The sequence below is a fragment of the Cyprinodon tularosa genome, unplaced genomic scaffold (assembly GCF_016077235.1).
Source record: "Cyprinodon tularosa strain WSP-4 unplaced genomic scaffold, ASM1607723v1 ctg171, whole genome shotgun sequence".
Lineage (NCBI taxonomy): Eukaryota > Metazoa > Chordata > Actinopteri > Cyprinodontiformes > Cyprinodontidae > Cyprinodon > Cyprinodon tularosa.
The window spans coordinates 1,636,103-1,661,717 of record NW_024038541.1 but is presented as its reverse complement, the minus strand read 5'-3'; the positions used below and the strand labels follow the sequence as shown (position 1 = coordinate 1,661,717).

Genomic DNA, 25,615 nt, shown 5'->3' with positions numbered 1-25,615 from the left:
TTATTTTTTCTTAAAATAAGTGTGTTTTTCCTTGATTTGAGGAGGTAAGTAAGACACTTTGCCAATGGAACAAGACAATTTCCTTTTAAAATAAGAAAAAACTATTTTATCGTCTTATTTCAAGTAAATATTATCTAACTATCTTATTTTAAGAGTGAAAATACTCATTCCATTGGCAAATCATCTTATTTACCTGCTCAAATTAAGGCTAAATATACTTAATTTAAGCCATTTTTTACTTATTTCTGGATTGTTTTTGCAGTGTATGAACTCAATCATACAAATTCTTATCATACTTTCAATTGCTTCTTACAACTATGAATGTCAGTTTGGGCAATGGTTTGTTATAAAGTGTAGAGGCTTTTTATTCAATATCACTCATCTTATTATGGATGTTTCTGGATGTTTACTCTTGAATAGGTTTTTAAAACTATAATCCCCCCTATGACAATTTCCTTCCACCCAGGATAAATCAAACAGGGTGTGGGTCCCATACTGCCAAGAGTCAGTGCATGCCTGCTGTCTCTGTGTATGCTGAGTTTTTCTGAGACATGATGTTGCACCACACCTCAATATATTTTCTAGCCACACCTGCTCCCCTTGAATGCATATGCAGCTTAAACTTTGACACAGAAAACAGACATGTTTTTTTTTTCTTTAGTACCTTAAAGTTTTGATGGAGAAAACTTTGTAGCTTGAACCAAATTACTCTGACTTTAAGTAAATTATTGCAAATTGCACCATTAAATCTTACATGTGTTTGGGGTCAAGTAAATGTTAACATTTCCTAGAATAAGCGCACTTTCTTTTGTACGGTTTCTACACAACAGAGCAACGATAAACAGAGGTACAAACCTGAGAATCTGAAGTTCCTCTTTTGAGTTTTGTAACTCATCATAAAGTCGCCTCCACCTTAGCAATGCCTGCAGGTCAAACTGCTCTGCTGTCTGTGGTAGAGGAAGCTCCAGAAAAAAAGAAAAAATAGGGAAGATGTAAAAAAAAAATAAACATTAGATTTTTACTGACAACGGTAAAAAGAAAGATGACTAAATCTAGAATGTTTCTGACTCTGGTAATGCAAAGGCAAAGTCTGTCAGAATTAATTTCCCATTGACAAAACTAACTTAATTTTTTGGCTAATAAGATTACAAATGCAGACTAGAAAGGAATCATACTGATATGGCACTACAGGAAATTCATATGAGGACTGGGCTTTCATGCATCTCAGCTCTTGGATTATAAGTCATAAAGTTTTGCAAAGCCGCACAGAGGGGACCCCTCCCTGGTTTTGTTGTACAGATTTTTTCCCCAATTCCTATTTTTGAGTGCTTTTTTACAACTGTAGGTTTAATGTTAGTTGATTTATGTTATGGTTGGAAGAGGAAATGCCTCCCCTCTTATGCTGCTTGGCCAGCTCCTCTGACGTTCAGCCATTTTTGCTCCTTGCTTCTTTCTTTCATGCACCATTTCCCTGTAGGATTGCTGAAAGATGGATTTTACTATGGTATGTTATTGACAGCAGCATTCAAAGTGTATCCCAACCAAGAACATAAAATGTGGAGATCATGAAATATTGTGAACATTTTTGAAAAGAAAAAATGTAATGTGAAACTTTGTTACTGCTGTTGCATTACGTCAATGGGAAACAATTAGAATCACAGAGTTGGATGTATGATGACAAACATGGTTGCATGTTTGCATTGATAGTCGGCACAACTGCCACATAGTCCAAAATGTTTTGATTAAATATGTTTCTAACGGACCAATTCTCAATAGCAGACCAAATACCAACATCTAAAATCAATTACCTCTAAACAACTTTCTGATGCTACAGCATTTTTAGAGTAGAATTATTAATCGTCCATCATGATTATTTTTTATTTTCATTACTTGTAAAAGAAATGTGCAAAGACAAGTGGTGCTGCCCTCTTTATCAAGTCAACTTTGTCTTTTAATATTAGCATGATACTCAGTAAGTCATTCAGTAATACAGCTAGTTTTTCACTGTAAAAAAATCCCAATGAACTGCAAATGAAACATTCCTTTAAATAAAATGTAACCTTAATTTGATACTGCAGATTTAGTTTGTTACTGTACAACATATTACTGAGTATATTCTTCTGGCTACAGGAAGCATAAAATACATCAATAGAAAATATTTAGGACATAACCAATGCAACTGTCGATGAGGGAACTATACTTGTTGTGCCTGGGTCCAGATAATATCCTCCAGGAAAGTAGCAAAGCCTTCACTGATCCACTCCTCTGTCCAGTCTCTGGCTCCAATAACAAGGCCAAACCAGGAGTGGGCAATCTCATGGCATATCCTGGAACCAGTCAGGGACAGCTTGTTCAGCTGGGAAGAAGGACATTCCTTGCACAACACACTCTGGGACAGGAAGATTATATGGGGGCTGTGGAAGACAAAGGACATGGAATCTGAGACTTAGATGTTTCATGATTGAGGACATTAAGGAAGTAAGAAAGACAAGTCAAATAAAATTACTGGTTATGGAGAAATACAACATAAAGACAGATAAGGACATAATGAAGCTCCCTCCAACACAATCAAAGAGTCGCTGAGCTACCGCTCCACACCTAGGATTACAGTAAATGAAGTCCTTGCACGTCATGCAGGAAAAATCCACGTGTGTGTTCCTACAAGCAAAAGATCAGCAAACTGCCCATTCTTTACACAGTTACACATAATTATATTTAGATGCTCAGGTCATACAGCAGGCATTCATGCCAAAGCCAACCGTTTTATAAAAAAAAAAAAAAAATAGGCAATTTACTGTAGGAAGCTTTAGCGCTTTTAGTCAGAAACATTAGTTTCTCCTGTAAAAATCTTAATACAGGTAAGATATTGACTCGTACACTCAAACAAACCACTGATTAGAGAATCTTTGTGGATATGTTTATGATCAGCTAACACAAACCGGTGCTTAACTGTGTAATGACATTTTTTCCCAATACAGATCTGAAGTGTGGCATGAATATCTATTTAGCTGACTGATTTAAATACATGAAAACCACCTTACCTGTGTCTCATTTTACTTTTTGCAACTATTTTTTTTCCCAAAAAACCTACAATTTGATTTTGTTCTCAACACATCTATATGCTTTTATCTAAATCCATACATTGTAGCTCTGTGTGATCGTTTAGGGTTGTTGTCCTGGTGGATGGTGAACCTCCAGCCTAGGCAGCTTCTCTTTATGCTTGAACAGTTTTCTTTCAATGATGTGTCTGCACTTAACTCTAAATATTTTCCCATTGCTCTGACTGACTCACATACCATAGCAACATGATGATGCCACCACTGTACTTTACAGTTAAAACTATCTGTTTTGTATTTCAGCAAAAAAAGCTCTGTTTACTGTATGTTTTATCTAACTTGAATGTCTTTATCCATATGTGTGCTATCACTCCTGCATAGCTTGTGGAAAATTTTAATCATAATTGTTTAAGGCATTGTTAGAAAAGTGACGCTATTATTGCCAGCCCTCTATGGTAAACAGATTTCTGTGTGTATATCTATTAATAACAGTCACGTCAACATATTCTGCCCATCTGAGCTGGACTTTGTTTACACATTTGTGGCTTTTTTACAGAAATACATTTTTTTTTTTGTAAAACAATCTTTTTAACTATTTGATTTTTAACTATTTGTAACTTCTTTATAACGGTCAGTTATATAACATCTCAATAAATTCAGTAATTCAATGAACAATACTGTAATGTAAGATTATCTTGCTAAATGTGAGATAGCTTATTCTTAAATGAAATAATCTTTTTATCCAGAAATCCAATAGATATTCTTGCCATCCACATTTCCTTTTTTGCATTTAAGGATTTGAAGTTGAGATTTGATCTGTTTAATGTCTGCACGCACCAAGATTTTTACTGCTGAGATAAGCACAGAACCACGTCCTATTGTTAGAAGAGTTCGTGTTAGGTTTCAGTGGAGGGAAAACTTTTATATTTTTACCTTAAGATCAACTACAATGACAATTATAAGTATTAATTGATGTAACTTATGTAGGCCAATACAAGTTTACTTCAAACAGATATAAGTACTTAAGGCAGTTTGGGTATTGATTAAATCTACGCATGATCAAATCACTAACTCTGTTACTAAATATATAAAATAAGGTTTTTAATTCCTGCAAAAATGAGAAGTTATTTTGCTCTGCTATGCTGGGAAAATGACAGGCAAAGGTGCTGACTGACAGCTATCAGTGATCCAGATTTAAGCCTACATGTAATGTGTTTTTCAGCTCCATTTTTCTGTCTCATCCTTATAAAACCAAACTTGGCAGACATTCTGTAATTTGGCCGTCATACAGCCAGGCATATATATAAAAAAAAAAAAATGAATCACCAAACAGTTTTAAAAAGTCAATAAGGATCTGTTAAGAACCTGTTTGGACAGAGTAAAACTGGGCTGACAAGCAATGATGTACAGTATGTACTGTAAGAGGTTTCCAAACCTTAAATCTCCTTGGGTTCAGCAGATTGAAAGTCCAATATAAGGATATATAATTTTAAGAGCAACAGTAATCCACAGAATAGCTATGCTACATCAGGAATAAAGTAGGAAACCGAGGGACTCAATCATCAATAATGAGACACCGGCCATAAAGCAATAACAGATGACATACTGTGCTTTGAAACATTGTGAAAATTCCACTTTCATATCATTCCTCATATGAATGCTTTTATTAGTTAATAATCCAGGCTCTAAGCTTTTATTTCTGAAATGTGCTTATAAAAACAGAGCTCTACTTTAACATCTATCAGCAGTTTTCTTTAATGCTTTTTTACATAACAAGCTCTGAACAGCCTGAGGGGTAAAGGGCCACCTTTCCATGAGACTTTCTTTAACGAAAGAATGGAAGAGAGGGGTCATCAAGGTGCAAATAAATGATCTCCTTCTCCCCAAGCTCATTAAATAAAATACTGTCCAGAGATCTTTTCATAATCTCCTTATTTTTCGGTGTCACAAGAAACATTGATATGACACATTCAAGAGAAATTATAGCAAGCTGCAGGTCTGTACGTTGTCTTATTTTCACTCAAATGGGTATTTTACCAAACTACAAAGATAGATTTAAAGAAGTGAAATCAAACACATTTTTAAGCAGCATCTTTTGGAACATGGCAACGAAGACAAGGCCATGAAAAACAAAACTTTTAGGTCGTCATAATCTAAATCAAGAAATTACAGTACTTGCAAAAAAGAAATAACTGATTTTCCATGTGATTGGCATTGACTAGCAACTGACTGTGCTGGCACTCTCCAGCAGGTATGCCGTTACTGAAGAAAGAAAGTTAAAGTTACCTGTTATAAGCTTGCATTATGCAGCTTCCTATAGAATTCATTTCAAGGACACAGACACAAGAATCTAAATGTTGAAAAACATAAACAGGGCTTTTCCTAGGCTTTTTAGATATGAGGGAGCAGCATGGGGGGTTGGGGGTGGCCTTCTAGGCTACAGCGTCTGGCAGTGTCCGCTGCTTCTGTTCAGTCTACCAACTGGTATCATCCTCGTTCTCTAGGAATGGACTGAACTGTCAAACCAGATGGCGCTGCTTCAGACACCCTAGCCATTGCAGTCGCTGCCACTGCAGATTCTGTCATTGTTTGAATAAATAATTTTTAAGTCCTCCACTGTCAGTCTTGCCTGAATTCTGGGTCCTACCTTCTGAGCCATTACAGCTTAACATATTTTAAAATTCTTGTTTCTATAATCTTTCTTAGTTTTTAAATAGTAGAGTCCTGGTCAATAGTGGCTACTCGTTTCTGCAACAGTAGTTTTCATATGTCAGGAAAGCTCGAAATAGCTACCTGAAGCACTTTTTTAAAGTGTTACACATGTTATATTGCAGTCAGTATCAAAACTGGGGATCAGCTAATGGTCACAGTACTGCCGCATCACTGCATCCCTAATTTAAACTCCTGAGACTTTTTTCATTTACCTTATACATACACCACTGCCAGTTAGAGTTAATCTATAAGGGAAATTAAGCTTACATATCCTTACTAATGATGAAAGCTATAAAAAGACTTTTTGTCATTAAGTTAAAATCAGCATCTTTAATAAGCATAGAAGCTCTCTTCCCCCCCAACATAACCTAATTACAGTGACAAGATAAGCTGATTATAGAAGAAAAGAAGTGAATAAAGAAGCAGGTCAGGTTGGGCCTACAGACCTGTTTGGAGGAAAAACAGAATCAGATATCTGAGGAACACCACTACCCTTTATTTCCCCCAGGACTCTTACATCAGACAAAAGGCAAGCTACAGCTTTTTGTTATTTAGAAACACGTCAAAATCGTAGAAAGAGGGTCTTATGGGCATTATTTCTAAGACAGCACCTCTTATCTAATTCCCTGTTTTTCCTCATTACACAAACAACAGCTCTCACTGGAGCACAGGATGCTAACATTAGCCTAATAAGTTCTCCTTTTTAAAAGCCTAATCTTCTCCCTGCACAATTGGATAGGCAGTTCTTTGTTGTCAGTTTCAGCAGCGTGTCTGGGTGCGTCTGTGTGTGCGAGGTAGCTAGTGTGAAACACAAAGACAGCTTTTCAGAGACGCCACTTGCACATGTTCCTCTGAGGGAGAAGGAATCCATCACTACAGTGACAAATCGTGTCATCCCACCACGCTGGTGATGAATAACAACAGCATCTTTCACGTTAGCTGACACACTGACTGGCTTTAGCTGACATCAGTGATCTGCCAGGGATACATGCATGACAACATCTTACAGATTCCTGCATACATATCACCACTATAAATATGCCTTTCATGATTATATAACCATGGTTTTTTTATACCATGATAAACACTCTACAATAACAGTCCTTTTATGAATCAATCCATAATTTAATGTTTAAAAACAACAATCTTCAGTGCTGAATTTGGTTATTCTGATTTTAAACTAGCTTCAAAGATGATTATTTGAACTACGAACAACATTTAAATCAAACACAATGTTTTCATACCATATAAAGCAGGATATATAACTACCAGCGATAAGTAGTGTTAGCAAATAGCTCTCTGCTGGCCTTCCCCAAAGTCTAAATGAACTGTGTTTACATCTCAAGATGGAAACTGTGAAAAAAATATATATATTTTGAGTACTTTTTTTTTTACCCGGAGGAAAACCAACTGTGTTACAGTTGCACCAGCACTAACTTTTTTTTTCTGAATGCATCTATAGCAACTGCAAGTTGCTATAAATTGTTGGAGGTGTTATTATTATTATCAATAAATAAATTTGACTTATATAAATCTGGTCAATTCGAATGGAGCTCATACAAACCAGTAAATACTGCAGTTTGTGTGTAGATTTCATAGTGGCACAATGCTTGTTTTGTTCAGGCTGAAACATCTGAGCTTTAACTGAAAGGTTTAATCTGCTGCAAAAATTATTTTTTTGGTTGTTGTTTAATTGATGTGATATGACAGAACCTTAGCAATAGTTTCTTCCATTATAGTATTGCCTTGCCTAGTTCTGATAGAAAGGGCAGTTGTTACATCCTAGAAATCATTTCCTACAAAATAGACTGGTGTGACAAGATATATTTGTAGTTCTTACAGGAAGGACTGGTATGACATCCATGATATAAGTTCCTACTAAGGGGCACGGTGTGACAAATAGATATCAGTACCTTCAGGAAGCACTAACGTCACATCACAGAGACTTTGCTCCTAATCCGCTCATTCTATTTACTCTGTATTTTCATTTGGGGCAAATCTGGTGATTTAGACATTTTACCCAAAGTGGATGTACTTTATTTTGCCACTGTATCTATTTTTCTCAGACTCATACTATTGTTGCTGAAATGCTGAGTAAATCCAGCTAAAACAGACAAGGAGTGTATCTCGCTGAGAGATACAGTATGTTAGCACTATTGCAGAGAACTTGTGCAGTCTGACCAGCCCCAAGCATTTTCAATGAGTTCTAATGCTATGTTCAGAACGCACGTTATAGAGGCAGCAAAAAAGCGCCTGCTGCTTCATTTTTTATGCTTGTACACATTAAGGTCTGACCTGCCTCGAGAGCATCCATGATGCTTCTGAAGCTCATCCAGTAAAGTGGTTCCAGATGCACCTGATGCTCCTGTGTTCAATGGCAGAGAGCGGCTTTGCTATATTTGCTGATACAAGTGAGTAAAAAATAGTTTAACAGTTTTTTAAGTCCACCTCAAAATTTCATCTGTGCAGTCAGTTCATCATGATTACAACCCTGCCTTCAAACAGTATTTCGCTGTCGGACCAGCACGAACCCCTGTACACCAGCAGTGCTCTGTCACTGGAAATACTCTTTAATGGCAGCCTCTTGCCCGGTCGCCTTTTGGGGTTTATCCGCTACTGTTCGTGGTGGCTGGAAGGAGATGATAGCGGTAATCCAAACTGCACACATCATAAAAGCTAACATATATTATGCTGGCAGGTTTTGACATTTTAAATTAATTTAGGCATCAATAAACTGTTTCAGGAGAGTGTTTATAATGATCTGCATCAGCAGTACTGTGTCTGTCTCCGTGCCACTTCCCAGATCAGCTTCTCTTATTGGTTGACGCGGCGCCTCGTGCAGCAAAAGTTAAATTTTTCCAACTCCAACAACTGCTGCTTATGAAGCAATTGCTCATGAGGCGCTGCTTCAGCTGCTCAGATGTGTCAAGATGTGCTGCTCCTGCTGCTTGAAACGCGCTGCAGGACCTTTTAATCCACTTGATGCACGTCAACCATTGCTATGGTCGGAACGTAGCATTAAGGACACAACCTCAGATTTTTCGGAAGCTAAATCGTACTTGGTGTGTTTGGGCTTCGAGGAAATGAGGAACAGGTATGAGATGAAAATACTGAGTGGAGAATTCAAGGCAGGTAAATAATGAGCACAGCAAACTAAACTAGACACAAACCCCAACAGAATTGCAAACCAAGGGAAAAATATAATAATTTTGGATGTAAAAAGAGAACTAAATAACAGAACAAGAGAAATAAGTGAAAATAAATTGAAAAGGATAAATAAGAAACTGAAAATTAAAGTAATAAATTCATGTTTGAAGGTGTACTGTATAAACAAGGAAACTATCAAAACACAAACATAAATGAAAACAAAATTTAAACTTTTACTTTTAAATTAGTATTTTTTTTTATTGGTCTAGTCTGAGCCTTCTTTTTCAAAGCTTGTGTACCTTATTTAAGTGGGAAATACAACATATTATTCATATCTCTCTTCCTTTCTCTACTCCGTGGGTGCAGGGCGATTTGCCTCCTGTTTTTAACAGGAGCTTTATGCCTTGTTGCATTTACCTCCTCCTCAGCTTTATGCAACCCCATGATGCAAAAAGTGGAGAACTAACTATTCAACAGGTGTCAGGATTGTATTTACACAAAAAAAACATTGTAGTTAGATTAAAGATGCTGATTTCTGGGCTTCCGTTTAGAATAGAAAATCCTTTTTTTGTCCCACAATGGGGAAGTTCTGGTGTTTACAGCATTACAGTATTATAGAAAAAAAATATGGATCTTACAAAATTGTATAAGAATATACATTAAAATACAAAAGGTAGGGTAAGAAGTTGTAGAAGAGGAACATGCTGCTTTTTTTACATGAGGAAATATGACTAAACTCTGCTATCTCCCATGTTATTAAACTGTGGATGCTCAGTATATTTGAATACTTTTAGGGGATACCTCAGCTATTTCAAGCAGGAAAGAACAGTACAATTTATCGTCAAAGATAAGAGCTTTCAGGCTGTTAGGCACAAATGTCTGTAGGGATCTGTTATTGATGTTTGCATTGTAGTTAATATATACCAAAGCTTCACACCTCAACCATCCAAACTGATAATGCTGTCATTACTACAACAAGGTTTTCTTGGTTTTGAGTGACTAGCCTTCTACAGGGGAGGATTCCAGCTATAGGTCTCCCGTTATGGCAATAAAGAAAAGAAAAAGAACTTTGCAATTCATCAACACACAGGTAAGTACAGCAGCAATCACATCAAAGTTTTGTCACCTTAATCTGCATGATATCTTCTATAAACAACAACAGCCTTTCAAAATATATCACAAATTTTAGTTTGATACCTTGGAGCTGGAAAATGTGTCAACTCATACAAATGCAATCAAAAGCATGGCTGACATTAACGGTGCATGAAATCAACACAAGTAACTTCAATCTTCATAAAAAAATGTTCATAACTTTTGTGATTATACATGGACTTGCCACTAATTGAATGACACCTCTGTCATGGCCCGAAGGGGTCTGCAGGAATATCGTATAAAACAAAAGTTCAACTTTTCTTATTTTCAACATCGTCACATCGTTTTGCCACAGTTAGGGTCATTACATCATCTCTATTCATCTTTAACACCACGACTGGAAACAAAAATGTAGTTCAAGCCAACTGCAGGGGAACAGGAGATCAGGATTTACCACACTATCCTCTGGTTCTCATGGGAAACGCTGTCTTCCTTTAGGGAAAACAATACAGCACCAAAATCAACCAAAACTGAAAGTTCTGTAGAACTGCTCTATTGATTCATGTTAAAGGCTGTGCCCGAATGTCCGCCCTAACCACTATATAGGGCACTATATAGTGGTTATGGCATTTTAAATGAGTGTCTGAACATATAGTGGATGAAAAATTAGGGGACTCGAAATTTCCCAAAAATGCACCTTGAAAGGTAGTGATCGTCAATAATGATAGGTAGATATATCCCAGAATGCTTTGCGAGGAGAGTTTTCCTCGCAAACTATTATAAGATTTGTTGTTACAATGGCAGCTATATTTCACCACAGGCTGTAACTATCCAACAGAGGCGACAAATAACAAAGAGGGCACAAGCACCATGCTGGGAGGCAGAGTCACATCACCAAGTATCGAAAAGTAGTGATAATCTGTCCAAATGATTCGTTAACTGAGTTCACTATAAAGTCCACTATATAGTCCCCGCTCTGTATAGTGATTAAGGAATTTACGGTTAGGGCAGAAGTTCAGACACAGCCAAAGACTTTTTTTTTAAAGAGAGAATAAAAAACATGAATACACACACACACAAACAGACATTACATTTTGCATATCCAGAAACATCGAATAAATTTTTAAACAAAAATCCACTGATAGGAAAAAGCATAAAATGGCTATTCCTCTGCTGCCAGAATGTCACTTGGTTTTCATACACAAAGTATAAACTGATAAAAACCCTAATGTACTTTCAAACATTACTACTTCACAGCTCACACTCACAGCGGGTAACTAGGCCCTGAGCTTCAGAGGTGTGACATAGGGCAAATCTTCAATTTAGTAAGAAACAGATTGCAATAGTGTGTTGCTGCTCCATCTCTCCATCCATTATTCATTCCTCAATCCATCGTTACTGGCTGCAGGCCATTTCTCCCCCAGTGGGACATGTCCATGCATAATGCAGCAGGGGCCCTATCATAGTCCTGTAAATGACATCCACAACCCTGCTCAGGCCAGTGCCAGGACACCAATAAAAACGTCCCACGAGGGAGAGATGGACATGGAAAAAGACGATGAGAGTGGTGTGTGTCTACTAGATGAGTAAGTCAAAGCTTAATAATACGCTGAACATCATAGTAAATACTGGACAGTACTAAAATATGTTAAGTGATTACAGGTAAATGCAATATGATATTTATTAATGGTAAATGATGATGAACATTCAAAGGAGGATGAATGCATCAAATTAAATATCCAACAGAGCCCTTCACATCATTATCTGTATATCATATGTGAAGATATACTCCCAATGTCTAGAAATGAGAGAAGGCGCCCTTAATGCTTCTTTTTCTTTCCTGCACACATTTATTTCAGGTACAGTACTATTTAAAATGAAACTGTAATAAAGTTATATACAAGACCTAAAAAGAACTTGTCCACTCCTTTCTATTCACAAAGGTTTTAGTGTCCTTTTAGTTTACGAGAATAGGCTTTGTCTCCCCTCACACTTGGCCAGAATCTGAGGGCTATTTTGGATACAGGACCTGATTTGACCAAACTCCTACCACCCTTCGTTCTGTTTTAACAAGTCTGACTTCAAATGTCTGGCATTCCAGACTGGCTACAGAGCGGTTCCCTGCTTCCAGACAGGGACCCACAGGGCTAGTCCAAATGCCACACCATATAGGGTCTGATCACATGCCCCTAGAGAGCTGCCCCACCCACACACCTCATAGCATCAGAGCCTGAAAATAAAAGATGTGAAGATATAAGCGAACAAGGGTGAGACTATGCTCTAAAAGTTTAGAGAAACTAAGGCCTTGTACTCCACCACAAGGCTAAACATGTTCTAGGAATCATTGATAACAGATCTAGATGGGTATAAGTCATCATTGGTACATTACTTCACCAAGTTGCAATAACTGTAAGATGAGTGTTACAGAATACCCAAACACAAACATGTGCGTTGAGCCAAAACCTACTTTCAATTTTAGTCAGCTGTGGGGTTTGGAAAAAAAAAAACATTTACAGGATACAGATGGAATTTCCAAGTGAATGAATGTATGCAGGGTGCTAAACAAACTCTTTTTTAAAGCAGTACCTACTATTATTTCTGGGATCCCTCATTTTTTTCTCCTCTGGTTTGCCTTAGGTGAAAAAAATGCTCTTTCAAAGATTGTTACAGATTCATTGTGACTTTTTTGACATTAATGATTCTAGCCCTTAAAAAAAATTCTATCACTTTTTTAGATATAGGATATCCATCCATCCATCCAACCAAATCCACCCCATCCATCCATCCATCCATCCATCCATCCATCCATCCATCCATCCATCCATCCATCCATCCATCCATTCATCCATCCATCATAGCAGGAGTATCAGATTTAGAGATAACCCAGATATCCATCTCCAGCGAATTCTTGGTCTTCCTCCATATCTACCATACTTATCCTGTGATATACTTATCCTTATAAAGGTTTTAATAGTTTAGAAAATGTTGGTAGTTTTTATTATCATTTAGTTTTTCTTCTAATTTTATATTCTATTTTAGTTTGGATCCGCATCAGCCATGGACACATGAACGATATGCAAGGCCCAGGGGGCCAGGACAAGGAGCAGACTGACTGAACTCAAATATTAAGGGAGGTACATCAAAGAGTAATGAAAGGACAAGAGGACCAGCGAACTCTAGCTACACGTCAAAAGAATGCAACTCCAAGGAGCGACCAGCAGATGGACGACCGAGAGGACCAGATGTGATGAAAGCATCACAGGGGGAATGGGATCCTTCTCCAATTGAATTAGATAAGTCAAACACTACATACTACAACAGGATTGGAATAATATGAATATTATTTTCTATGATAAGTTGATATTTGCTGATACGAACACTAATTGTGGTTTTTCTGTCTTACTCATTTTGAGGGGATGGATTGTAAAGACCTGTGACCCCAGGCATAAGACTGCAAGCCTTCGACTTCCGCCTGAAAAATACTAAAGGCGGGAACCGCTGATCCTGTGTTCATGTCTTTAAAAGCCAAGGACAGAGCCCTGAAGTGAAAGAACTATATTTTTGATTTTTTTCAACAGGAAAGAAGACAACACATCGATTATTCTTGTATTCTGTAAATATAAACCTGATGATTGTAACATGCCGTTGCTTTGCATTATAACCTGTATTACTGTTTTATTATTTCACATTGTAAACCATCCATAGCAGGCTGTTTAGAGGAGTACTGACTGACTGACTTCTGACTGACTTTTATTATTAATTATGATACTTAGTAATGGTTAGTTAATGGTTTAATTTAAAGGTTTGTATCCCCCAACTTCCATCCATATCAGGCTGTGTCCGTAACGTTAATATTTCGGGGTTTTTTTTCACTTAAACTTCACACACATGTAAGTGCACTTAGTCGCGTAGTATTCACATCACCATGTAACATCACAAAGTATTTCATCTGCAATGAACTACAGGGGGGAATGTAGTAGCAGTTTGATTGTCTTATATCAGAAATCAGAATATATCCTACAACATGGCCCTATACTTACTTAGCAACAAAACAGTACATCTTCAAGTATGAGTCTTAGCAATAATAAAGTCTCTAATGCTGTAGAATATAAATATCTGGCTGGCTTGCCAAATATGGAAGCAGTTGTACTGCGTTGTTTAGTCCTGTTTCTGACCTTATGCCCACTTAGCAACACAGAGAATGCAACATGTAAACACAGAGCAAGCAGGCTGGAAGTCACGTACAAGTCTTGGCAAAAACAGGGTCTTTAAGGCCCACTCGCACGCAATCGGGTCACAGGACAAGAACTTCCAGGAAGTTCTTCAGAGCGTCCAGTCGTGCACGTGCATCCACACAGTGCATTGGGGAGCCTATAAAAGGCCGCCCACAATGGATTGAAGGTGGGGAAAAATTACAGATGTGAGGACATAGCGCTGAATGTATGAAGTGTTTAAGACAGCTGTATGAATTCGGTTTTGTAAATAAATGTTTCCCCCCTCCGGATGACAATGGAGTGAATTGAGGCCTTCTTTGAGGCCTTCTTCGTCATAAGGGAATTCTACCAATGAGCTTCCACAAATTCAGTTGTAGTACTTAATTTAAGTACTTAGTTTTTTTTTTTTTTAATCTTATGTGACCAGCAGAGGAGGTAGATCTTTTTAGGCAAGACGCACCAGAGCACGGAGTAGTCTCCAATGATTTATTAACAAATTTCATTAAAACATTTTTCTTTTAAAACATGGCCTCGGGCCCACTACTCAGCCCCTAGAAGGAAAAGGCATCAAAAATAAGGACAATTTAAATTATTCCCAAAAAAATGAATGAACAAACAAATCATGCAATGCAAAAGAAAACAAATTAGTAAATCAAAACAAAGGAAAGCAAACAAATTAGTAATTTAAATAATAAGCAAACAAACGGCAAAGAAAAGAACACAACCACTGCAAACGATGGGACAAACTGTCGTTGTCCGACTTCTAATGTCTTTTCACGGGGCCAGAGGAGTCGTGCCCCGCTCGTTCCGCCAGCCCAAGCGTCAGCAGGCTCCGCCGAGAGCGGCCCAAACAAAACCGGCAAGACAGACAAGACAGCAGGAGCGTCCAAGCGCTGCAACTCCGGAAGAATCCTAAATTAGAAAACTCGTTAACGGTGGATTCAGGTAAGAGTAAATTAAATTCTAAACCGGTAGCTTACCCAGATGTGGTGACACAGCCGACCAGGGAGGGAGCGGATCAGCAGGCGAGGGCCGGACGGAAGCCGCTCGCCGCACCAACCTCCAACTGCAGCCGCCAACGCCAGCCGCGCAACGCTGCAGAAACGCACGGCAGGTATTGCACCAGAACCCGACAACAATCCCCAGCCCAGATGGCAAAATGGCACCTACTATTTTGGATGAGTGGATCGAGCACACCAGCCACTTGGGCAGCCGACACACGGTAAGGAAACAAAGCACACGCACCTCGCAGCGGACTGCTCAGCTTTAAAGCTATCTGCCCTGCCCCCCAATCAGTCACTACACCTGGTGTAACACCATCCCACCACACTTAGTTTCGGTTTGGTTTTTATTACTTTCACTTATAGTTTTAGTCTTTTATGTGACAAAATTTTCATGCAGTGGGTGAGACAAAAATAAATGAATAGAATCTCAAATAAGCACAGGCCGCTGCACAAAACGACCCAACTGCAGTACCTGCCTTCTGCGCACGTAATGCCATACAGCGAACAAAAGCGAAAACAGCAACCAGAAACTAGACATACTATGAATGCATGATAAAGACACAAACAAAGGCACATTCTCTTTTAAAAGTCAGTTGGGGCCTTGCTGGGGCTCCTGTCTGGGGGTCGGGCGCCCCTGGGGCCTCGGATCCCTGGGGCCCGGGATTGGATTCACTTCGGGGTGGAGCTGGGTGTTGTTCGGGGATTTTCGGTTCCGGTGCCAGTGCCTTCGCTTCGATGCCGGTTCCTGGGCGATGCTTTTTCCGATGCCGGTTCTGTGATATTGGTTCGGGGGGGAGGGGAGCTGCACGGCATGGTGGGGTGCAGGTCTTGGGTCTTGTTTTGGGCTCTGGTTTTTCCGCTTGCATTTCTCCTCTTGCATAGGGGAATTTTTATTTATTTAAATGTTAATTATTAATTAATTTATTTATTTATTTACTTTTTACTTTTTTTTTTTTCGGTGGCGGAGAGCAGTTGCGGGCGCGTCGGTGTCTGGTGTCCACTGTCGCATTGTGGGGGCTTTTCTGCTTGCCGTTTTTTTTTTTTTTTTGGGGGGGGGGATTGGCATGTCTGTTTTCTCGGGGAGCGGGCGGGCCCATTGGGTGGGGGTCCTGCTGGCGGCGCGCTGCTGGTGTGTGCGGGTCTGGGCGGCTCCGGCGGGGGTGGTGTTGGGGGGCCGGTGTGGATGGGCTGGCTGCGCTGATTGGGTCTTCGGGTGGGTTTTCCCTCTTGGAGGTATGGTGGACCTGTTTTGTTCCCGCTGATCGCGGCGGGTGTGGGTGCGGGGCGGGTGGGGTGGCTCTGGCTGGCGTGCGTCGGGGGGCCGGGGCGGCGAAGTGGCTTCGGCCGCGTGTCGGGGGCTGGTGCGGGCGACGGGGGGCCTCGGACGCGGCTGTGCTGCTCTGGCTTCGTCCGGTGGGGGAGCGGCGTGGTGGTTCGCTCTGGCTTTGTGCTGCCCGCGTGCTGCTTGGGGTGGGTGCTTTTGGATTGATTCTGTGCGCGGTGTGTTGCATTGCGCTGTGTTGGCATCGGTCTTGGTGGGGTGGGGCCACGCTTTGGCCTGGGGGGCGTTTTTGGGGGGGTTCCGCGGTGCTCGCGGCGGATGCGCGTGGGCCCCGGCCGTGGCCGCCTGTGTGTTTTTCCTGGGTGGTGCAGTCGCGTTGGGTGTTGCGGCCAGTCGCCGGGGTTGGAGCCGGGAGGCGGGGCGTGTTTCGGTGCTCTGTGGGGCCGGGGCGTTTCGGTCGGTGCCGTGGGGGGGGCGGTGTTCGGTGCCCGGCCCTACTTCAGGGTGGCCGGCTTCCGGCGGAGCCCGCGGACTCATCCCCGCCGCTCCCCGGGGCGCCGGCATGGCGGTGGCTGGGGGGCTCTTCGGGGCTGTCTCTCCTCCTCCCTTGGTGGGGGTCTGATTTCCAGGGCTGGCCCCTCCTTGGTGCCTTCGCTCTTTGGGTCCCTTTGGGTGCCTGGGGCTTTGGGTCTTTTAAATTTTACATGCACAAGTTCACCCTCACAAACAATCACAGGTGCTTGGTTCCAGGTACTTAGAGATTCACTTCCATACAGAAACCCCACATTCATATCTTCAGGTAACACAGAGTACATGTCAGACTTAATAATATTACTTTAGCGATAGTTTCAAGGTGTTGCTTTATTGTATTTCTCGTACCATGTCTTTTGGTTGTGCTGTTCTTTTTTTTCATCTCGTTACATGTGATGAAGCAGACTGAAAATGTTTTGTCGTTGTCTCCTTTCTATCTCTTCTTTCTTTCATCTTTTCTCTTTTTTTTTACTTTCTTCTTCTGTTTTTCTGCTCTATTTACATTGCAGTGTCCATATAAACTGTAAAACTCCCTGCATAATTATAATAAAGCAATTTATATACATGAAACAAGTGGAGCAATATGGCAATTGCCATACTGCTACACTTGTGAAAGTAAAATATGTTTGGGCTCTTTTAGGCAGCAAGACAATTATTCTTATTGCCACATTGCCAGACAGGACACTGTTAAAAAAAAAAAGTCAGTTGGTTTTGATTTGTTTTGTAAACTCTTATTACTTGCTTTTACCCAAGATCTCGCTCTTTCAGTCATTCAGTCCATATGTTATATCTATAGTTAGGAGTTGGACATAGATAGTCTGGTGAATCATGAGTTTTACTTTTTGGCTTCTTTAGCACAGCAGACCATTACAGTACCCGCATTACTGCCGACAAAGCTCAAACGCTCTGTCCAACTCCTTTTCCATTCTACTAATACCCATTATCAAGGCTCCAAAATACTAAAACTCTTCCACTTGAGGGAGAGACTGATCCCCATACCAGAGGGGGGAAAAAACCTACCTTCTTCCAGCCAAAACCAATGACCTCAAACTTACAGGAGCTTACGCTCATCCCTGCCTCTTCACACTCAACTGTGCACTGATTCCGAGGCCAAAGCACCACATTATCTGCAAAGAACTAAGATAAGAATTCTGAATTTTTAAAAATGTCTTTTAGCACTTCTTAATAATCCCCATTTAAACATTATACCTTTGTATTTTTTTTTACTTCATGAATGCAATATTTAACTTCAGCCATCAGCATAAATAACAAACTGTCATTAATTTTACTATTCTTACTTAAATTCTGGTTTAATAGTATCTCTTTCAAAATATTTAATCAATACCATTCAAATTATCTGAGCTTTTTTAGTGTTACCAATACAGGTAGGATTACAATACCTAAAAATAATTAATGGAAACCAGTGCAATAATGATTTTTTAAGATAACACTAATAATTACAGTAAGACACCACCAACAAAAATAACTACAATGGTAGAGCATGAAAAAAATGCAACTATAAGCTCAGAAATACAGATGCGACACAAAATGCTATTTTTATTCAGGCTTTTGGGAATAAAAAGGAAAAAAATAAATAAAACCTCATGTAAGCTTTAAATGCACAAAATCATGCCAAACATTGTGCCGTGAGTATTAGCGTAGCAAATTAACAGAAGGGTTGAACAAAAACCAAAAAGTGATACCACACTTCAGTGTAAAATATCAAATCTAAGAGCACACATATATTCAGACCAAGCCCTCCACTGTCCTAACACAGCACATTTTAATAGGAATAATTTGAAAAGAATGTGCCTTAATGAGTACTAATCCAGTGCAGTATGAGTAGATTTGGCAACAGCAAGGCCCCCATCAATCAGCCTAAAGGAGATGTAGACATGGCATTTATTTCTCATAACCCAAATTCCTCTATCACTGCTGCTATTAGCATGCAAACCCCATCACTCACCATACAACACTCAGGGCCCTCTTTGGTTTCCACTATACTGCCTAATAAAAAGGAGTGAACAAAATCTATTTCACAGGATTATAATTTGAGACACTTTCTTGCCTTTAGGGTAATAAATAGACTATTTTTCTCTCTCTTATGTAACATGAGAGAATGAGACAGTGAGGAGATGGAAACTGCAATGTCTCGGTGCAGGGAGGCTTTATGAAAAGAGTTTGACAGAATGGAAAGACGGATGATGACGGGATCGAAGTGAAATTAGCCAGGGAGCAGAGTCATCGCCTCAGACAGAGGACCCAGGCTTCCAACAGACTGGGTTGCCTGTTGCTTAAACCTGAGCTGTGGCTGATGTACAGATGGGTAACTAACTAACACTGTAATCAGTAGTCTTATGAAAATAAGAAAATAATAATACAGTCGATGCAGTAAAAATATTCCTCTAAAGAGTTGAAATATATATTACTGAAACTGAACTAAAGATGCTTGGACTAGAGAAAAATATTTCAATAAAACTGCAATCTACTTTTATATATTTTCATTAATAAATGTTTTGGGCTGCATCATACATTAAAAGAACAGATTATAGGATAGAGAAAACAAAATGCATTACAAATGTATACCCCATTTCTGTCATGCTTATCCCAAGTGGGGTCGTGAGATGTGCTAGTGCCCCATCCCCGGCTGTCTATGGGCGAGAGGCCATTGAATTTGAAAAGATGAGGTAAAACTATCTGCAACGTGTTCCTGCAACAGCAGCCCGATGGGAGTACAATGCTTGAACACTTTTATGGCCTAATTTAAACTTTTGAGACTTTCATATTTAAACAGAGATGCCATTAAGCATTAAGTGGAGTAAGATGATATGTTTGCCTTCTATTTGTTTGTTAGATGCCGGTTATGTGTTTTAATTCTACCTTGGATGGGTGCTTATAATCTTATACTATTAGTTTTTAATGATCATATATTCAACTTCTTTTCACTATGAAAATGAACCACTTTCAGTAGGTTCCTTAAATGTATTTTGGTTTTATCAGGTGAAATGATCTTTCAAATATGTAATAATACGGATCAGGTTAACCAAGTTTGGGAACAAAATTAAATTATATTTGTTTTCATATATATATGTAAAAATGTTGCAGTTTTTATATATTTAACTCTAAATGCATTTAAAAAACTTCAATGCAACAGTTATACAGGTAATGAATGGTTTGATTCTATAGGAAAGCAAATTGTAGAGAATAAAATTAATTTCATTCAATTCAGTTTATTTACATAGCGCCAATTCATAACACGTAATCTCAAAGTACTTTACAGTTCACCAGATCATACAGTCAAATTGATTCAAAGTTTTCTATCTAAGGAAAACCAGTTTATTGCATCAACTCATTGCCTTGAAGGCAATCCCTCACACTGTCGAGGCTGACTGGGGTTCAAGGAGAAGAAGCAGAGATACAAAAAGCAGCTGTAAGAGGCGGCCCCGTCCAGGAAACACACAGCCAGGCAGACGTGCTCCGAGCAGCTCTCATGTCAGAGGATGAAGAGAGCACACCCAGCCAGTCACAGTCAGAGAAACAGGACTACACTGAAAAACAGGTCGATCTATGACATATATGAACAAAGGTATTGATGGCAGCAGCACAGCTGATATTTCTCTCCAGGATGGGTCACAGCCAAACAAGAACAGACCAAGCAAAGCTACTATGTGAAAAAGCAGAGAGAGCAGAATGTTAGAGATTGAACTACCAGATTCTGCAGAGTGGGAGAATAGAGATTGAATGAAGCAGAATGATGAAAAATGGGCCCCTATGTCCTCCAGAAGTCTAAGCCTGTAGCAGCATAACTATAGAGAAAGCTCAGGATAACCTGAGCCTCTCTAACTATAAGCTTTATCAAAAAGGAAAGTTTTAAGCCTAGCCTTAAAAGTAGACAGGGTGTCTGCCTCACGGACTAAAACTGGTAGTTGGTTCCACAGGAGAGGAGCCTGATAATCTTGATAATTACAAGATCTGCCATTCTACTTTTATAAATTCTATGAACCACTAGTAAACCTGCAAATTTAGAGTGAAGTGCTCTTCTAGGAAGATAAGGAACAATCAGATCTCTGACATAAGATGGAGCTTGGCCATTTAAGGCTTTATATATGAGAAGGAGGATTTTAAATTCTATTCTGAATTTAACAGGAAGCCAATGAAGAGAAACCAGGATAGGAGAGATATGATCTCTCTTTTTATTTTTTTTATTTGAAGTAACAATTGCATGGACTAGTTTCTCAGCATCATCCCTCGACAGGATATTTCTAATTTTCTAGAAACCTCTTGGATATGGGATCTATATGACAGATCCTGATCAAAAATAACACTAAGATTTTTTACCTTATTATCTGAGATCAGTTTAGTCCCATCCAAATGAAGAGATTGACTAATCAGCTTCTTTTTCTGGTCCAAAGACTATAACTTCTGTTTTGTTTGCATTCAGGAGCAGAAGGTTAAGAGTCATCCAGGTTTTTATAGCCTCAAGACGTGCCTGTAATATACAGTATGTAACCATTTAGCTTAATCTGGATTTATAGACAGATATAGCTGAGTATCTTCAGCATAACAGCGGAAATTAATGCCATGCTGTCTAATAATTCTATCGATTGGGCGCATATGTATAGTAAACAGTATTGGTCCTAGAACTGATCACAGTCGTACGCCGAAGGTAACCCTTGAGCATGAGGAAGATTTGTCATTATGTGAACAAACAGAACGATCAGATACATACGATTTCAACCAGTCTAGAGCTGTTCCTTTAATTCCTACAAAATATTTCTAAAAGTCTTTCTAAAAGAATATTATGATCAACTGTATCAAATGCAGCACTAAGATCTTAAAGGACAAGTACAGATGCAAGTCCATTATCTGAGGCCATGAGAATATAATTAGCGACTTTCACCAGAGCTGTTTCAGAGCTATGATGAGCTCCAAAGCCAGACTGAAACTCTTCAAAAAGTTCATTATGGTGAAAGCGGTCGCACACTTGTTTGGCAACTAAGAATTTTAGATGAGAATGGAAGATTGGATAAAGGTCTATAATTGACCAAGTCATCTGGGTAAAGAGAGAAGTTGTCAGGGTTTTGGAGGACTAATAAATTCGGCCAGATTCCTAGAAAGAAAAGCTGCACCATCTAAAATGGGATGGATACCGTCTCTCCGAATCAGACCAGGCTTTACCCAAAAGGATTGCCAGTTATTAATGTAGCCCACGTTGTTTTTAAGGACACCACCTAGACAACCAGTGGTTGAATGAAAGCCAATGATAAATATTAGTCTGTAAATGTCAATAGTCATTTCCTTTGAGACTTTAAATGAAATACGGTTATACTTGTAATACAAAAGAAAAACTTAGAATAGCAAACTTTCCCAGAAGTAGGTTTCAAAATGACATTCAGGACATTTAAGAATCATCGAGGAGGTCACCAAAAAGAACCAGAGCACTCAGAACCTCACTTGTTTAAGTTAGGCTCAGAGCTCATTTAGCAAGAAGAATTACAATAGATGAGTTCCAAGGTAACATCAGCCTTCTGTTTCTCTGATTTACTTGGGTCATGCAGTAGAGGGGCAACAAAAGCCCACTGCCATGTCCAGCTTTGAATTTAAAGGAAAGTTTGTACTCTTCACTGTTTAATTTAAACAGTGAAGTAATTAAGTAATTTTGTACTTAAACTTGATTGAAATCATTGTGGCCTTGTAGAGGTTGTCAATGCTGAAAAACCAATTATAGAAATTAGGCAAAAAAGAATGGACTGCTTTCCTTCAAATTAAAGTAATACTCTTTTAATCAGTTTATCACAATCATCTGAAGTTGACTCCAAAGTGGAACCAGTTATAAGGTCTGGAGGAAAATTACATTTTTCATCAGGCCAGACTGGTTTGAATAGATATAAGCCCTAAGTAAAATAAAATCCTTTGAAAAATCAATTTTTGTATTTTGTGTGGTTATCTTGCTCTTATATTAAAATGTTGCAAAACATGTAACTGCATGAAAGTATCTGAAGGAGGTTGATACATTTTCACTGCAATGAACTGTTCATAAAAAGTTAATTTGATAATCAAGAAACCTTGGAAAAGACTATAACTATGATTTTTACACTCCGTTCCATTCACAACCTTGGCAGTTAAAATGTTGACCACCACACTCCTTTGCAGGATTAATACATATTTGAGCAAAACTTAATAAACCGCTATATTCCTACACAGTTTCTACCCAAACATGTCAAGCTGACCAGTAAGGATTTCCTAGCAATGTTTTTCAATGTCTTCTTCAGTTCAGCTCAAATGACCCATGGACATTTGAAGGCTCTGGCTTTTCACAGATAAATAAAATTACACTCAGCCTTCAGGGTTTACTATCACACACCTTTGAATGCATTAAGAGATCAGCACCCCCCACGCACACACACACCCTCACACACTTAGCACTATAGTCCTATCGATCAATCCAGGGGATGTATCCCATGTTAGTGAAATTGGAGTGCAGTGACAGGCCTGTCTTTCCAGGGACTCTAATCCAGAGTTATAGCAGAGTCTGTCTGTGTTAGTGTTAAATGTATTAGTATACGCCAGCTGCTGCCAGCATGTTCTCATCACAGATTAGTGCAGGAAAGCACATCATTCTCTCACAAATATCTGCTGACAGATCAGAGGTTACAATACAACTTTCACCTTGATGTAGAAACAGTTACACACAAAAGCAAGAGAGAATAGTATTTATAACAAAAACCATCCCTTCTCAATTTAAAAGTGTGCTCCTTCTACTGAGTAGGGAAACGATAGGCACAAGGGGAAACTTGTACTGCAGACAGGCAGGGAAAGGTGAAGCCTGAGATAACTGAAAAGGAATGCTGCTGCAATAAGGAAACATTTCCAAACACTCTCCTGCTATCTTCATTAAGTGTACAGAGGAGGGTCCCACCAAGGAAGGGGAAACACAACGCAACAAGACGGATAGCAGAAGCCTCTCCTTGTGGGGTTAGGAGTGTTCCTGTGTTCTGTCTATAGGAAGCAAAGGGAAAAACGGCAAAGAAATAGAAGTTAACTATACAGTTTATCTACTTGCAGTTGCTTTAAACGCACACACATTACACTTTCAGGCATTCTGTTCTGGTGCAAGCATGCACATACTGTCCCTTTTTTATAGTTCTTCAAGAGCTTTTGTGTGACTATACTGTAGTTGAAAGGGGAATCCACACAAGGTGGGGAGAAAGAAAACACCTTATTTTTGACTGTTTGATTAACAGCTGAGTCCTTTGTGCCAGAAGAATTCGGCCCACTGCACACTGCCCTCCCTTCCCTGAACTCCTTGACAGTCTCCTGAAAGAGCAGGTCTGTGTCACACACTTCTAGGGTTACTCTGCAGATCAAACTGGAGAGGGGGACAAAAATGGGCGACTAAGTGAATAGAATGAAGAGAGAAAGAAGATAAAACAAGCAACTTTACAATTTAAAAGAGAGCAGTGCAATTTAGGAATAAACAAAAAAGAAATAATTATTTGGTAAATGAAGTAGATACATTATATTTAACTAGTACAGTATAAGAAAGTTAATTCTTGACTCCAGCCCTTTAGGTTGCGGTAATGCATTCAAAATTGGTTTGTCACCAAACAAAAGGGAAGACAGACTTCCAGCTATAGCGCCTAGATCCATGCATGTGAGTAGAAGTGACAACTTATTTACGACACAAGTTCTGTAACAGTGACCTCTGGACAGACAAACTTTCAGTGCCACAAAATGTTGAAACCCTGGAATGAAACATCTACATGTATATGGTTACTGTAAAGTTAAATCAAAAATAAAATTTCAGTTGCAATATTATGTGAAAAAAAAATCTGAATTTTGATTTTCATTCAGCCCAAGTTACCCTAGTTGTTACAACTAATTTAAAAAAAAATCATTCAATTAACATTTTAACCCCCCCCCCAAAAAATTCTTAAAGCAACACTGTGTAATGTTTTACCACTAATTCTAAATTCACACCAAACGCGATTTTCAGCAGTAAAAGAGCAGAGCGGCAAACTAATAGGTCATGAATTTACTTGTAAAGACAAGCCACATCCACCCCACTAGATAAAATTTTCATCAGTGATAAAAATCATTTGGCTTATCTTGCTCTTGTGTTTTATGGAGCTCTGACTATCATAAAAACTAGTGATGGTGAGATGAAGCCTTATGGGACATTGAACCGTCTAGCCAATTGCTTCAACGATCCCGCAGAGTTCATGAAGCTTCATGTGAACATGTCACCACCTACTGGTGGAGTGTAGAACTACAGTTAGTAATAACATCTGCGATTTTTTTATTCAATTGTTTTTCTTGTTTTTCTTTGCCATTTAAGTTCCTTTAAAATTGTTAATCATTACTGTGTTTTACAAAATCATTTGTAACTTTTTTTGTGTGTAAAATGTCTTAGAAGAGAGCAATCTTTTAAGGTACAATGTTTTTTGCCATTTTAGCGAAATAAGCTCAGACAGTGAAAGTGCTTGTGCAAATTGGGCAATGATTATCATTGCCCAGTTTGCACAAGCACTTTCACAAGGTGTTAGTCACTTTTATTCAAACATAATAGTTTTTCCA

At 39.0% G+C, this 25,615-nt stretch overlaps 1 protein-coding gene and 2 long non-coding RNA genes across 8 annotated transcripts in view; 1 reads left to right on the top strand and 2 right to left on the bottom strand.

Annotated features, from left to right (window-relative positions):
• Nucleotides 1-25,615, bottom strand: part of LOC119781105 (aminopeptidase O (putative)) — a 140,401-nt gene that overhangs the window by 94,260 nt on the left and 20,526 nt on the right. For all 6 annotated transcript variants that reach the window (XM_038281474.1, XM_038281475.1, XM_038281479.1 and 3 more), the window contains 2 exons: nt 2,201-2,414; nt 856-962 (listed from right to left, as the gene is read on the bottom strand). In XM_038281474.1, the coding sequence (XP_038137402.1) occupies nt 856-962; nt 2,201-2,414 (321 nt within the window). The remainder of the gene's footprint in view (nt 1-855; nt 963-2,200; nt 2,415-25,615) is intronic.
• On the top strand, nt 9,880-14,516 carry LOC119781109. The gene is made up of 2 exons (XR_005280495.1): nt 9,880-10,005; nt 13,047-14,516. It is a non-coding gene; the product is annotated as an uncharacterized LOC119781109 (long non-coding RNA).
• LOC119781108 lies at nt 14,947-15,502 on the bottom strand. Its single transcript, XR_005280494.1, has 3 exons — nt 15,392-15,502; nt 15,202-15,316; nt 14,947-15,133 (listed from the first exon to the last, which is right to left on the bottom strand). It is a non-coding gene; the product is annotated as an uncharacterized LOC119781108 (long non-coding RNA).